General features: G+C 36.0%; 1 protein-coding gene across 5 annotated transcripts in view; it reads left to right on the plus strand.

Annotated features, from left to right (window-relative positions):
* LOC106875158 (putative ATP-dependent RNA helicase DHX34) overlaps window positions 1-17,218 on the plus strand; it is a 51,256-nt gene that overhangs the window by 6,898 nt on the left and 27,140 nt on the right. For 3 of the 5 annotated variants that reach the window (XM_014923177.3, XM_089347876.1, XM_014923178.3), the window contains exons 2-14: window positions 819-904; window positions 3,642-3,767; window positions 4,363-4,454; window positions 5,834-5,971; window positions 6,970-7,104; window positions 7,299-7,353; window positions 9,186-9,253; window positions 11,174-11,323; window positions 13,434-13,559; window positions 14,043-14,198; window positions 14,818-14,925; window positions 15,730-15,826; window positions 16,833-16,980. In XM_014923177.3, the coding sequence (XP_014778663.1) occupies window positions 819-904; window positions 3,642-3,767; window positions 4,363-4,454; window positions 5,834-5,971; window positions 6,970-7,104; window positions 7,299-7,353; window positions 9,186-9,253; window positions 11,174-11,323; window positions 13,434-13,559; window positions 14,043-14,198; window positions 14,818-14,925; window positions 15,730-15,826; window positions 16,833-16,980 (1,485 nt within the window). The remainder of the gene's footprint in view (window positions 1-818; window positions 905-3,641; window positions 3,768-4,362; window positions 4,455-5,833; window positions 5,972-6,969; window positions 7,105-7,298; window positions 7,354-9,185; window positions 9,254-11,173; window positions 11,324-13,433; window positions 13,560-14,042; window positions 14,199-14,817; window positions 14,926-15,729; window positions 15,827-16,832; window positions 16,981-17,218) is intronic. The other 2 variants (XM_014923179.3, XM_089347877.1) reach the window with 1 other exon arrangement.

Raw genomic sequence — 17,218 nt, forward strand, 5'->3', positions numbered from 1 at the left:
GGGAAACCTAGCCTGAATAGGAAACTAGAATGGAACACTAACATACGCCACTAACAAACCACAGCATGTGACAACATGTTACCCATAAACCAATAATAGGAACAAAGTATAATACAATACATAGATAAACAAATGGAATTAAATACTACATACGTTAACAAAATTTAATTAAACACATTAAAAAAAAAAAAAAAAAAAACACACACACACACACATGAACATATAAATAAATAAAAACTAATACAAACGAACACGTATTAACAGAGAATATAGGTGATACAGACACTCCCCATACACACATGCACTTACAAAAGACACAGACACATTGAAGGACACGCATGCGTAGACACATACAATAGGAATACAAAATACAAAATGGCTGATAGTTAGCAAGGTGAGACACACATAAGAAAGAAGGAAACAAAGGACCACTGATGAGGTCACAGAAGTGTGACGAAAGAACTCTGGCCGAAATAAGATTAAGATTAAGATTAATGTAATATAAAGCTGAAAAAAAAAAAAAAAAAAAATTAACACCAAATATACAGTGCGTGTTTTTATTGGCTAAACTGGCAATATGACCATCCCCAAGTACAACAACATCTGTTTCAACACACAATTTCACATAAAAAATCTTGCAAAACAAATATATATATATATATATATATATATATATATATATATATACACACATGTCTATACATTATATATATATATATATATATATATATATATATACACACACATGTCTATACACACACACATACATACATACATACATATATGGAAGTTGATAATATACTGGTTTTATATTTCAGAAATTCTCATTCATATTCAGATTTTTGGTCTTTTCTTGAGAAATACTTGTTATTTCAACAAAAGACGGCAAAACCTTCCAGAATAGGTATGTGTATAAATTGTTTTCTGCTTAATATCCTCAAATTTTGACTATAAGCAGGTTTTACTGGCACCAATCCATTTCACTATTTAATTATAAACAAACAAATGTGGACAAAATAAAATCTCAAAAAGATTGATTTGTGTTTGGTTTTATATCTGTTAATGTTTTTGTCAACCTGACCCCAGTCAACTCTGTGAAAAAATAAAACCTTGTCAGTGTCTCTTTAGCATGTAATCTACTTGGCCATTTACACTTTAGAGTGTAGTGTAACCCTAACACTAGATGCTAAACCTAGCTCTAAAAACTAATCTTAAACCTAAACATAACCCAAACTGCTAAACCTAACCCTAATCTTAATCCTAACCCTAAACCTTAACCTTAAATCTTAACCCTATTACTGACCCAGATCAAGTAATTTCACAGTATAGGTTATGGATAATATGGTAGACCACATGCTAAAGTAGCACTGCCTGGTCTATGGAGGTAGCTGATCATAAATTTTGGGATAAGCCTTCATTATTTTGTGACACCACAGATACCTGGAGGGCTGATTGTTTGTTTTGTGCTTCATAGAAGTTATTGCAGTTATTTCTTATCTTTCTTCAAGTAATACTTTTTGTTCGTGGAGGTGCAATGGTTAGGGTAGTGGACTCGTGGTCATAGGATCGCGGTTTCGATTCCCAGACCGGGCGTTGTGAGCGTTTATTGAGCGAAAACACCTAAAGCTCCACGAGGCTCCAGCAGGGGGTGGTGGCGAACCCTGCTGTACTCTTCCACCACAACTTTCTCTCACTCTTACTTCCTGTTTCTGTTGTGCCTGTAATTCAAAGGGTCAGCCATGTCACACTGTGTCACGCTGAATATCCCCGAGAACTACGTCAAGGGTACATGTGTCTGTGGAGTGCTCAACCACTTGCACGTTAATTTCACGAGCAGGCTGTTCCGTTGATCGGATCAACTGGAACCCTCGACGTTGTAAGCGACAGAGTGCCAACAACAACTTTTTGTTCATTGTGAAGCCACTTTGCGAAAATGATGACAGAATTCATTGAATGTTGCTGTAATCTGAGCACTGCTATCATGGTCCAGGGCCATTGGCTGACTCAGACACAGCTCTACAAACTAACAAAATACTGGTTGATATATTAGCATAGGTATGGCTGTATAATAAGAAGTCTGCTTCCAAACTACATGGTTCTATGTTCCGTCGCACCACATGGCACTTTGGGCAAGTGTCTTCTACTACAGCCCTAGGCTAACAGCCTTGTGAATGGATTCGGTTGATAGAAAAAACTGAAAAGCCTAGCATGTGTGTGTGCACATGTCTTTGTGTGTGCTTTTTTGTGTTTCTCCTCCATCACTTGACAACTGGTGTTAGTTTGTTTACTTACCTGTAACTTTGCAGTTTGGCAAAACAGCAACCAACAGAACAAGTACCAGACAAAAAGAAACCTAAATACTGGTGTTGACTTGCTCAACTAAAAGTTTCAAGGTGGTGCTTTAGCATGGTGACAGTCCAGTGACTGAAACAAGTAAAAGATAAATGATAATTAAATAATTTTGGTTCCTTTAGTAAAGAGCTGCATCTGGCCATAGTACTTGATTTAATTAGCTGAACTGAAGAAATAGTAGTAATCATCAACAAAAATTAACAAAACACTAATTAATTGTATAATGCATTTGATCCTTTTAGCAAAGAGCTATAGCTAAACATAGTATTTAATTTATGTAACTAGACTAAAACAGAAATAATAATGTTATACAAGTATAGGTATAGGACTGGATGAACTGTAGTATACCACTGGTGCTATTTGAGGCAATGACAATGCGTACTAGAATTATCAGGACCATTGAGAGAATATTTCAATATTGTTACTCACACTGCTAGAATTAGCAGCCGAATCTTCCTCATATTACACTCTGTCATCTTAAAAAATGAAAGACAGGGCATCCAGCTGTAGAAACATTGCCAGATCAGATTGGAGCCTGGTGCAGCCGCTGGCTCTCCAAACCTCAGTCAAACTGTTCAACCCATGCCAGCATGGACAAACGGACAGGGTTGATAATGGCTGTAATGCCTTTGATCAAAGGTCTGCTTGATCAGGATTGATCTAAGGCTAAATAATAGTAACATATTAATTCAAGGATACAGGAGAGATGAAAGTCAATGCTTGTAGTATTTGATTAGAATAATGCATGACTAACTAAAGACAATGTGAATAAGCAAGCTTTACATTTAACAGTAATCTGAATGCTAAAAAGTTAAACTACAACAACCACCCTGAAACCTATTGTTGATATATTTTAACTAGCACAAGGATGTACTTGACTGAATTAACCTCATTATATTACTGGTACTCTCTCAGAAAGAGGCAAAAATCACTCCTGATGATATTTAGTCTCAGAACATTGATGAAGTATATCGAATATTGTAGGATATTTAATATTGTTCTATCATTTCCACCAGCTACATGGGCAATCCACCTGCTAAGAATAGTAGCTAAATCTCCATCAAAACATACTTTATTTTCTTAAATAAAATGGAAGGACACATAGGATAATTCAGTTTTAGGTAGACAAAAGGAAAAGAATGGTCACAGGCTGGAATACTTTGTATCACTGCTCTGCTCTATCAGGACTGTCTTGGAACACAGTCAACAATAAGAACAACACTATCACAACATCTCCATCACTACCATCCACTTAAACATATTAGCAATAATCCCAATTTGTTTTACAGAGAGACCACCTGAATCTGTTAGTGAACATTTAAAGATCTCATCTGTCTACAAGAAAAGCTACAAAATTAATTTGGATTTCAACAACAGAAACTTAACAGATTTTCTTACCAAGAAACGATTACCAGGTAAATAAAGTTATTTTTTCCTTTTTATTTTATTTATAAACAAATCACAGCAATGTCTAATTATAAACACAAAATATCTAAATATCTGAGATGAAGTGTTGTTAATAAAATTCTAATTTATCAAACTATCAAGTTCCCCTTTCAGAGATGGGAAAATGTTTTATATTTAAATATACATTTGATATCCTATTGTCATTCAGTGTTTTTCTCTTTTAACTTTATTTTATTTTATTCCTGATGTATACAAAATATCAGACTGAATTCCTCTCTAGAAACCTTTATTTATAAACTAAGGGTAATAATGTTCTTATCCACTACACCGTGATTACATAATCTTACGAAAAAGTTACCTCCCTACCTCCTCTTACCATTAGCTGTAGTGCATAGCTGAAAATTGTGTCTTTGAATTATAGCTTCTATAAGAAATTTTGAAGTACTGTTATATCTTGTGGGGTAAAATTGTTTGTCTTTCTGATAGATGATAAAAAGATATTGTATCGATCAAAGAATATAAAGATTAATAATCCAAAAAAGCCAAACTGTTCTAACAATATCATATTTTAAATATATGTAATTCACACTTTTTGGCTTTTAGATGAAGATTTCAAAGAATCTTTTACGGAAGAACTTGTTCTGGAATTCAAAAATATTATACTTCATTACCTTGACTTTGTACAAAAACAGAAAGTAAGTCTTCACCAAGTCTTTATTATTTAGTTATTTGGCTTTCCCTCCTTTTGCATAAAAATTTGGTCATTTTAAGCATTTTACTTGGGGGCAAGTAAAAACTATTAGGAATTTAGAGATTTAAATTAAATATATGTTTCAGATTTTAGCACAAGGCCAGCAATTTTGGGGAGGGGTTAAGTCAATTACACTGACCCCAGTGCTCAACTGGTACATATTTTATTGACCCCAAAAGGATGAAAGGCAAAGTTGACCATGGCAGAATTTGAACTCAGAATGTAAAGATGTAATGCTGCTAAGCATTTTGCCCAGTGTGTTAATGATTCAGCCAGCTTGCCACCTTGATGGTTTAGATTAGATATTAACATGTGAGTGGCAGACAATGGTAAATATCCCTACTAATATGGGAAGAGTCACTATATACTAACACAGCAAATTGGCAGGACGTCGCACACAATGCTGCATGGTATTTGTTCTGAGTTCAGATCTTGCAAGATCAGCTTAGTCTTTCATCCTTTAGAGGTTAATAAAAAAAGTACCAATTCAGGGCATTGGATTGGTGGAAATGTAAAGTTATCAAACTAAATTTCTTGTAATATTTGTTCGAAGACTTTATGTTCTGAGTTCAAATCCTCTTGTGGTCTATTTTGGTGGTAGACTTAATCTGTTGCTTAGTTTAACTCTATGACCTTTGTATGTGTGTGTGTGTGTATATACATATATATATAAATATATATATATATATATATATATATATATATATATATATATATATATAATTAATTCAATAATAGGATAAGATCTCTTACAAGAACTTATCAAGTAGCTAGCGTGAAAAAACCTCATAAGGGAAAAAATCCATCATTTATTTCCTAGAATATATTTATTTATATTTATATAAGGGCATTCTTGTATAGTAATGCCCTTATATAAATATATATATATATATATATATATATATATATATATATATATATATACACACACACGACAGACTTCTTTCAGTTTCTGTCTACCAACTCCACTCACAAGGCTTTGGTCAGCCCGAAGCTATAGTAGAAGACACTTGCACAGGGTACCATGCAGTGGGACTGAACCCAGAACCATGTGGTTGGGAAGCAAGCTTGTTATCACAGAGCCACACATTTAGTGTAAACCAATATCAAACCACCACCATCACCCCGAATTTAAATTTATATAACAATTGATTGAAAATATATCCTTTATTTAGAATCTACTATATCTATATTGCTCAGTATCTACTATGATTTCCTGTTATCATGTAAAATTTACTGTGCCATTTATAATCCTTAAAAAAAAACTCACTCTGAAGTTAAATATATTCCTCTTAAATATACTCTACTTTCTTGTGGTATTAGTTTTCTAAATTGAAGAAGTTACAACGCGACAAACAGAATTTACCAATATGGAAGTACAAGCAGAACATAATTAACCAAGTCAGGGATAACCAGGTTGTGCTTGTTGCTGGGGACACAGGATGTGGAAAGTCTACTCAGGTGAGTTAAACAATTCTACAATGCTTTACTTTTTGTTTCACATTGTCAGAGAGGAGAAGATGATGTTGGTGGTGTTTTCATTGTTGTTTAGTCTGAAGTCAACCCTGCTGTAGTCCACTTATGACCAATGTTACTCCAGCTGTCACCAACTGTCACCTGTTTCCTAGTTAGGTAATATTTCACCATGGCCAAACAGGTTTTTCACAGAAGAACTGGAAATAAGAGTCATTTCTTTGTGACACACACACGCACACACACACATTTTTTCAGTTTCCATCTTCCAAATCCACTCACAAGGCTTTGGTTGGCCTGGGGCTATAGTAGCTTTTTCAGGTCCTCCAAGACTTGCAGAAGGAAGAGAATAAATTTATCCTCAGTCAGATTTGGTCTGAATGCTTGCAACAGATTAGACTTTGCTAAAGGTTACCAAGGGCCATTTGGTGATGTTTAAACTGACATTAAATCTGTAATGCCCTCTCTACAAAGCTATCTCCCCAAAATAAGAATGGAACCTTCTTTAGATTTCCAAACTGTTTCCATCTACACAGTCTCACTCACAAGGATTTAGTTGACCAGAGACTCTGGTAGAAGTCTCTTGCCCAAGATGCCATGCACTGGGATTGAACCCCAAACCATGTAGTTGCAAAGTGAATCTTTTTACACACATCGATGCTCACACTCCAATATTTGTCCTCAAAATTTCAGATTTACAATAGAGCCTCTATGTAGTCACTTGATCTGTTAGAGATAGTAGCCAGATCCCCCCTCAACTCTTATCTTAACATCTTAAAAAGCAATATGTTGGATTATATGTTGAGTTCCTTGCACATAAGGAAAGGATAGGATGGTCATAACTGAAACCATCAGTCTGCTCCATCAAGGGTGACTTGGACTAAACAACCACAATTATAACCTCAAGAACTTTAAATCAATGGAACGTTTTCTTGACCACTCAGTCTTTGATGTAATCATATAGCATCTTATTCATTTCTTTGTAGGTACCCCAGTATTTGTTAGAAGCTGGCTATAAGAACATCGCTTGCACTCAACCCCGTAGAATTGCTTGTATTTCACTTTCAAAAAGGGTCAGTTATGAAACTTTGAATGAAAATGGGTCTCAAGTTGCCTATCAGGTAATTCCTCAAAAACAGAAAATCACTATTTTACATATATTCAATATTGTTAATCACTTTTTAACCCTGTTTTAGTTTTGTATTTTTCTAATTTAATTACGTTTAATCTTTGATCTTAATGAAATTACCTTTGCTTCTTTTTTTCTGCATTTTTTTTTTGTATTTTTTAAATTTCTATTCCAAAATCTTTACAGATTAGATTTGAAAAAACAAAAAGGCATGACACAAAAATTCTGTTTCTCACAGAAGGTAAGTTATGTACATGAAAGACATATGATTCTTTAGAAACAAAAAATTTCATATAATAATTTATTAATTTCTGCTATCCACTCTCCTTACAAGAGTAACTGTTGCCATGGATTAGAATGGATACCATACAACCCATTGATCATCCATCCAGATCAGGTGACTTGTCCAGACTAGTGTAACTCTTCCACACTAGATGTCCTGATCAAGCAATGCGACATGAATATATGGCCTGGATTTTAGTCCCATTAGTTTTTTTGTTTGCTGAAATATCTCATCTGTGCACAACATGACTACAGATGATACCAGCTGTTTGCTTACTGAAATGGTTGATTCTGGCCATTGACAGTTTGTTGTCTGTTGATCTACTCAGCATCTTTTAATATTTGCCATTGTTTCAATAAGTTCATCTACTGAAATAGTTAACATCCACCATGCTGCATCCCATGATTTCGACATACCCTGACTCAGGTGGTCACATGCTATTTAACCCATAGCTGGAACCCTGACAGGTTCTGTTACTCCAGATCAGAGTAGACCTGGGAATAATAATAGCCAAGAGATGGTTCCACACTCTTCAAAATCCTGGAACTCCCAAACCAGGGTCCCACTACCTGATGCATTTTGAAGTTATATTTTTTATTTATTTATGTGCCCTTTTGAAACCTAGCCAGGCTCATGGGCCTGGTTTCCCGGTTTCTATGGCGTATGTGTACCCCCCCCCCCCCCCCCAGCTGGACTGGACGCCAGTCCATTGCAGCTTTATTCAAGAAACAGGAAGAAAGAGTGAGAGAAAGTTTGGGCGAAAGAGTACAACAGGGGTCGCCACTACCCCCTGCTGGAGCCTAGTGGAGCTTTAGGTGTTTTTGCTCAACACACACAATGCCCAGTCTGGGAATCGAAATCGCGATCCTCCGACTGTAAGTCCGCTACCCTGTCCATTGGGCCATTGCGCCCTTTTAAAGCCTAGCCAGGCTCATGGTCCTGGTTTCAATGGCCTATGTGTTCCCCAGCTGGATGGGATGCCAGTCCATCGCAGCATTACTCATTTTTGCCAGCTGAGTGGACTGGAGCAATTTGAAGTTATACCTAGAACTAATTAGTCACTAATAATGGTATATTCTGAATCTAGTATATCCAGTAAAGATTAATCTGGTGTAATCCAATCCTGTCATATTTGGATATTTTTGCATGATCAGAATTGCCAAAGCATGGAATAAATTACCTGTGTTGGTTGTTAGCTGTCAGAACATTGCATGCTTCGAAACTTCCAAATGACTGCTTACTGTCTCCTTTTTTAATCTTTACCAATAAGTTGTAGTGCACCTGATTACTGTATACAGTAAGCTCATTATTATTATTATTATTATCATAAAAGGTGGTGAGCTGGCAGAATTGCTAGCACGCCAGACAAAGTGCTGCTAAGCAACAGGTAACAGCCTAGTACTGAATAAAATTATATGGTCATAGTTAGAATGCCTTTGATCGTAAGTCTTCTTAATCGAAGCCAACCTGGGGCTAATCAACAACACATTTGTCTTCATAACAAATATGTTCACATAAACAAATACGTATCTGAGTAACGCCACATTTTGTACAAAACAGATTGTTTATAAAGTATACTTGTCAGCATGAAAGATTATGTGACTCCTTGAGCCTTGAATGAAAACATATGTAGCTCACTTGATCCTGAATGAATAAACATTTTTTAAATATGCTTTTTTGCTTACATAGTCTTCCTTTTATATATTCAGAATGAGAGAAGTTGTTTTTTCTCTATCTGCTTCTAACTCAAGCTATAATACCATCACATCCATATGAACTTGTATTTATAGGTCTCCTGTTGAGACAGATGTCATCTGATATCTACCTTTCTATGTATGATGTCATTTTGTTGGATGAGGTGAGTCTTTATTTCTCTTCTTTTGGAGATTTTTTTTACTGGTTTTTGTCATCAAATATAATATGATTTATTGATATCATGGTATGTGTGTTATCGTTTCAGATTAGTGCAATCTAACTTAACTCTTTATCTACTATCATTGTCCTCCTCCTCCTCTCTATATCCTCTGTTTTCTTCTTACTCTCAATATCCTCCTCTTAATTACCATTTTCACCACCACCATCACCACTTCTGTAACCACTATTATAATTCTGACAAACTACCTTCTATAAAGTCATTTGATCTGATCTGTCCTGTAGCCAAATCTCCTCAACACCTACTCTGCCCTGTCTTTAAAAGGAGGACGTGATGTTTGAAGCCTCAAATTTGAAAACATTTCTGTTCCTTAATAAAAATAGAATGGCCACCCTTAGAACACTGATCAGATGATTGAATTTCTACCCATAATGATAGACAAGATATTTTTATACTCCTACATCAAGCTTCCAGTACTGTGAGTTTTATTTATTGCACCCACACAATAGATCTTTCTCTTCAAGAAGAGATTAACTAGTGCTCCTCCAAAAAAAAAAAAGAAACAACAGCAACATTCTGATCAACATTTCAACAAATCCAAGAAAATCTCTCAGCCAAAAGTTCTTTTAAAATTGAGGGAGTTCAACTTGCTGGAAATCACAGCTGAATGTACTCAAATCCATCTTTAAAAATGTAGGTTTGCTCAGTCAAGGTTGACCAAACAATAAAAGATTCAGATCATAGTTTCCAAACTAAAAGAAAATGTACCCAGTTTTGACTCTAAAGCATCTCAACTGGGGTTCATATAAAATTTTGTTGTTAAAATTTATCTGCAATAAATTCGTCATACTTCTACAATGCACAAAATATCTTAACAAATTTTTAATACAATTCCTAATAACATTTAATTATAAATATATAGTATGATTTTTTAAAACATTGAATGGCTTAGAGGATCCATCTGAGTAAAATAGCAATCAAAGGAGTCCATTGGTAACAAAATGGTTGAGAAACACTAATCTAAAGTAATAACTAAACCACGAATAACACAATGATAAGCTATAACATGTTATACGATAACTGGCTACCTATACTGTACATAAGGTCTAGTGCCTTTGTATGCAGGTGCAGTGGTTATAACTTAATCTGTCTCCAGAAAGAGGTCATTCAAATTTTGATATTTTCAATTTATTCAGGAATACAGAAATGTAAGGTTTATAGAGTTTGGGAAAAAATACATTAGGCACAGATGTAGCTGTGAGGTAAAATGTTTGCCTCACAACCACATGGCTCCAGGTTCAGTCTCACCACAAGGCATCTTAGGTAAGTGTTGTCTACTGTAGCCCTGGGCTGACCAAAGCCTTGTGAGTGGATTTTGTTGATGGAAACTGAAAGAAGCCTGTCGTATGTATGTATGTAGATGATGATGAGGATGATGATGATGAATGTGTGTGTTACTGTCCCCTTGACATCACATGATAATTGTAATCAAGTGTCACCATCTTGCAAGTGGTGTCCTTCATTTCTAATATTCTGTGAGAGCATGTCTGGTCATGGGGAAATGTTATCTTACTTGGAGAGTTGGTGACAGGAAGGGCATCCAGCCATAGAAAATCTACCTCAGCAAATTCATCCAACCCATGCAAGCATGGAAAAGTTGACATGAAAACGTTGATGACGACGACAACGACATTACTGTATTTAACATCATTCTTCTCAGGTTCAAATCTGAAATTTTGCTGAAACTGTATTAATCTTTCATCCTACTGGGGCTAATGAAGTAAGCATCTGTAATAAACTGGAGTTAATTCATTAAACCATTACACAAAAAAATTGGTCTTGTACCTAATTTCAAGAAATTTTTTTAAATTTCTAATTTTAACCATTTTCTTCTCTTTCTTGTAGGTTCATGAACGCCATATTTTTACAGACTTTCTATTAGGTATGCTTAAATGTTTGCTGACTCAGCGCAAAGATCTTAAGGTTGTGCTTATGTCAGCAACAATCAACATTGGGCTTTTCAGTTCATATTTTGACAATGCTCCTGTTGTCAAGGTAATATTAAATTATTTCTATGGTAACCTAATTTTGATTTCTTAGTTTTCATTTTTTAATTTTTTTTGCATTTATTCCATGTACAGAAAATCTGGTTTCTATTTCCAACAAGCGAGGCTGTGTAGGTTAATATATTTTGTCTGAAAATTCAATGAAAGCATATTTGAACTTACAATACACACAGGCATGGCTTTGCAGAAAGAAGTTTGCTTTCCAACTTCATGGTTTCAGGATCAGTCCCACTGCAAGGCCCCTTGGGCAAGTGCCATTTATTAGAGTCTTGGTCACTTTACTAAAGGCTTGGGAATGGATGTGGTAGATGGGAACTGAAACTTAAAAATAAAAAAGGATAAAGATTCTTCCCAAATCATAGGGCCAGTTTCCTGGTTTCCATGGTGCATATATACCCCACCTGGACAGGACACCAGCCCATCATACAATTTCATTTTTGCCAGCTGAAGGAACTGAATTAGCATGTAATGGAGTGTTTTGCTCAAAATCACAATGTGTCACCCAGTCCAAGTACTAAAACCATACAATCTTAAAATCATGAGTCCAGTGCCCTAACTACTAGGTCACATGCCTCCACATTTTTACACATTATTATGTTTGCAAACTTAACATTCAAGTAAGGCTTTGTATTTACTGGAAGTTGGTGTGTGAGCTAGAAGTAAAAATAAATGGATCTTCCATTGAATTTGAGAATTCCAGTTGTTTGATCAGCTGAGCCATCTGCTCATTGTATTAGAGAATATGTAGCTGAGTATTCCACAGCCATGTGTACCTTTAAAATAATTCTTTGTCGGAATCAGCATGACCCAGTGTGTAACAAGGCTGGCCCTTTGAATTACAGGTAGAGACCAACTAACAGGCTTCCACACAAATTCCAAGAGAAATCATAATCATGGCTAGTGCTGGTAACATGTCAAAGGCGCCCTCCACCCCACCCCCGTACTGGTGACCCTTAAGAGCACCCTTGCCAGTGACACATGAAGGGCACCAGTGCTTGTGACACATAAAAAGCATCCATACTGGTGACATGTTAAAGGCACCTGTGTCGGTGACACATTAAAGGCACTTAAACCAATGACATGTAAAAGACACCCAGTACACACTGTGGAGTGGTTGGCATTAGGAAGGGCATCCAGCCATAGAGACCAAGCCAAAACAGACTGGAACCTGGTACAGCTCTCTGGCTTACCAGTTCCAATTAAACTGTCTTACCCATGCCGGCATGGAAACCAGATACTAAATGATGATGATCATGATGATTTGTCCAATTGCACTAAGAAGGTTTAGGTCAACCCAAAGCCATGATCAAAGATATGTGGCCAAGATGCTACACAGAGGAATTGAGCCTTTGACTGTGAGACAAAAATGATAAGATTGTAAATACATTCCTTCTATGCTTCTGATGCGTGGAAAAAAGAAGAAAATAGTGTGTGTATATATATGTATGTATGTATATGTGAGTGTGTGTGTGTGCATGCATGATGATGATAATGATCATCATCATCATCATCATCATCATTTAACTTCTGTTTTCCATGCTGGCATGGGTTGGATGGCTTGAGAGGGGCTGGCAAGCCAGGGAGTTGCACCAGGCTCCACTTGTCTGTTTTGGTAAGGTGTCTATGACCGGATGCTCTTCCTAATGCCAACCACTTTACAGGGTGTATTGGGTACTTTTTATGTGGCACCAGCACAGGTGCTCTTTATATGGCACTGGTACAAGTGCTTTTCACATGGTAGGTGCTTTTTACACAACTCTGGCACAGGTGCTTTTTACATGGTGCTAGCTCCCAGCGGAGTTGCCAAGTAGTTTGCACTCCCTCTCTTAATTGAGGGAGGGACTGGGATTGAGGGAAGTAGCTGTGTGCCAGTTGAGAGATTAGAGTATAATAGAGGGACAGAGATTGTTGTCTGTATACATACATATATATATATATATATATATATATATATATATATATATATATAAACAACTTCTTAGTTTGGACTGTTTCATTATAGCCATTAAGTGATTTAAATTATTGATGTTTTACAAATTTAAATGTATAAGTTAATATTTTGATGTTTCGTAAAAAGATTTTCGTGATTTCCTTACTAGGTACCAGGATGTCTGTTTCCAATTCAGCTGGAATATCACCCCATACCAGTTGACACATTCGATAAACAGTCTTCCAAAATGGACTCAGCTCCATACCTTCGCGTTATGCAAACCATTGACCACAAGGTAGAATTGATATTATTTAGAAATTATTTTTGCTTCTCTTCTTTACTTAATGTTCTGGTGGTATCAGACACTAAACACACATCAGAATTTAGAGAATTTAATTCATATCATTTCAAGCTCATATCAATCAAAACTGATTGTGTTTTCATGGGATTCCTCTTAGGTGGATCATTGTTTACATGGTGGATCTCCTTCTTTCTAATAAGTCATAGTCTTTGACTCATCATCAAAATGTATCTTCATTGTGTCTTTTCTATAAGTATTTCCATGATCATGATCAATGTTCAGATGAAGTTTCTTCTCTAAGACCTTTAAACATGTCACCTGCTTCTTTTCCCAGGTGCATTGTTTCTCTGTTGAGCATAAGATCCTGTTAGTCATAGGTCCTTTTATCCTGATAGCTTTATTTTCTCAAACTGCCTCTCTGTAACTCATTCCCATCATCTTGTTCTAATAATCTTTACTCTGTATTCTGTGTTACAGTTTCCACATTCAGAGCGAGGGGATCTCTTAATCTTTCTCAGTGGCATGACTGAGATTATGACTCTTGTTGATGTGGCTCAAGTTTATGCACAGCAAACTAAGTCTTGGATTATACTTCCTTTACACAGTTCACTTTCTATTGAACAACAAGACAAAGTAAGTCAGATGTTTTCATTTTCAGTTCAGCTCTGCTTTGTTTCTTTCCAATTTCTATCATTTACTAATCCAGCCTTTCTGTCTGTGACCATCCAGCATAGAGCATAGTAAACTTGTTTCTAGCCTTTACCAATATAGAAAATTAGATGTAAAATAATTATGTTGATGAAAATTTGTGTATGTTTTTGTGATTGAATATGCATGTGTAACTGTATTGTTCATGGATGCAAGCATGGCTGAACGGTTTAAAAGTTCGCTTGGCAGTCATGAGGTTCCAGGTTCACTTCTACTATGTAATACCTTGGACAAGTGTCTTTCACCACAGCCTCAGGATAGAAACCTGTTAGAGGGATTGTACATGTACAGGCTGTCCGGGCTAAATAGGACAGTTTGCATAAAAGGAAAAGAAAATGCAATATCCCATCCAGGAATTTTTTATAGCTGGATGCCCTTCCTGTCACCAACCCTCTCCAGTTTACCCATAGCCTGAAATGCTTTCACAAAAGACTGGAAACAATGGACACCACTTGTATATCTTACCTACACATTTCAATATTAACTTCTTTGTTATATAATTTCAAAATTTAATGTTTTATTTCTTTCTTTTTTTTTACTCCAGGTTTTTGACATTGCTCCTGATGGTGTACGCAAATGCATTGTGTCCACTAACATATCTGAGACTTCTGTGACAATAGATGGTGTTCGGTTCATTATTGATTCAGGAAAAGTAAGGGATTTCTTTTTTTTTGTTGTTGTTATTTTTTGGTTTTGTAATGCTGGTATCACTGATGGTTGTGTGGGAAAATTGAACTGCTGGTGATCCTGTAACAATTTTAGGATCTCTCTGAGAGTAGAAAAAACAACTTATACAGGTGGACAGATAAACAGGTGTGTGTTTGTGTGTGTGTGTGTGTGTGTCTCTCTCTCTCTCTCTCTCTCTCTCTCTCTCATTGAGCTTGGTTCAATCTTTGGCTCACCAGCTACTGTCAAATCATCCAACCCATACCAGCATGGAAGGTTGATGTTAAATGATGATGATGATTAAATAAAATATCCCCTATAGCAGTACTACTCAAAGTGGTGGTCCGCAGGTCGGTGCTGGTCTGCGAGCCATCAGCTGTTGGTACGCAGTGAGTTTCCAGAAAAGAAAGAAACATTATAAAATGCTTATGTAATATTGTATTATTTGTTTACAAAAAAATATAAAATTAAAAAAATTGTCAACTTTTATTATATTCATTATATATATTGTTTCCGGTATAAATTAATATTACTAAGAAATATTACCGGTCCCTGGCACATTGGAAAAAAAAACTGCCGGTACACTACAGCAGATAGTTAGAGAAACACTGCTTGATGGTATTGTATTCAAGTTGTGCAGAGACACCCTTGTCAATCTCATCATGAGAAAAGCAATAAACCAGTGACTGGTTTATTGGCTGGAAATCTGCAACCAACCATGTTGTTGTTTATCAAATGTAATATAAATCAAATGTTTTCAAAATTATATCTCCTGTTGTCTATGTTTTAGGTGAAAGAAATGCATTATGACAACAAGTTTAAAATGAAACGGCTAAAGGAATTCTGGATTAGCCGTGCCAGTGCTGAGCAGAGGAAGGGAAGAGCAGGTCTGGTGCATGTTTATATTTGTGACATTGCCATTGTATATTTTTCATCAACTTTTCAATAATAATATCATTTCATTATCATTTATCTTTCCATGTTAATATTTCAACAATTTATAGTCATTTTTTTTTTTTCAGTGTGAGAAATCTTTATCATTATTTTAGTTGTAGTTAAGGCGGTGAGCTTACAGAATCATTAGCACACCAGACAAAATACTTAGTGGCATTTCGTTCTGAGTTCTTTACGTTCTTAGTTAAAATTCTGCCAAGGTTGACTTTGCGTTTCATCCTTTCGGGGTCAATAAACTAAATACCACTGAAATGCTAGGGTTGGTGTAATCAACTAGCCTCATTCCCCTAAAAATTTCAGGCCTTGTGCCAATTGTAGAAAGGATTATTTGAGTTGTTGTTTAGCCCCAGGTCAGTTCTGATCAAATACATAGTTTCAGGTCCAGTGCCACTGCATGGCACTTTGAGCAACTTTTTCATTTATAGCTGCAGGTTGACCAAAGCCTGTGAATGGAATTTAATTGACAGAAACTATATGGAAGCTCATTCAAAGTCCTGAATGGTAGCCTCAATCTTTAGCCCAGATTAACACCACCATCTGGCCTTTGAGTACTTTCGTTGAAGTCCATTCTGTTGTAAACATTCAGAATGGGGCTTTATAATCTTTTCCTAACTATTCTTTAAAATTCTTTTAAATTGTCAACAGAAAGGAGAAAAGCCTAAATTATGGATGTTGTCTCCAAGTTAAACTCTTCACAAATTGTTAGAGGGAATAGACAAAAGTAAATGACCAATGGCAATTTATAAAGGCAGAATATTGGCAGAATGCTTTACAGTGTTTGCTCCAAATTCCACCATGGTTAATGTTATCTGACGTTCTGTTTATAAACAAATAATCAGGCCAGGACAATTGATTGGTGGAATTTATCAAGTATTGAACAGTAGGGTGCCTCTGTTTTGGTTCTCATTAACTCATCATTTTGTGTTGCCATATTTGTAGGTCGTACTGGACCAGGTATCTGTTACCGTTTGTATAGTGAAGCTGACTATGAAGCGCTGGAGAAGTATTCTACACCTGAAATACTCCGAGTACCTTTAGACTCATTAGTATTACAAATGATCTCTTTGGGACTGCCTGATTGTCGAAGGTAAATTACAGCCATCACTGTTGTTGACATTTTCAGTTATATACCTATTCTTTGTTGTTGTTGTTGTTGTTGTTGTTGTTGTTGTTGTTGTTGTTGTTGTTGTTGTTGTTGTTGTTGTTGTTGTTGTTGTCGTCGTCGTCGTCGTCGTCGTCGTCGTCGTCGTCGTCGTCGTCGTCGTTGCTGCTGTTGCTGCTGCTGTCGTCGTCATTGTTGTTGAGTATCATCATCATCATCATCA

Source organism: Octopus bimaculoides, chromosome 2 (genome assembly GCF_046866305.1).
Source record: "Octopus bimaculoides isolate indiv1 chromosome 2, ASM4686630v1, whole genome shotgun sequence".
Lineage (NCBI taxonomy): Eukaryota > Metazoa > Mollusca > Cephalopoda > Octopoda > Octopodidae > Octopus > Octopus bimaculoides.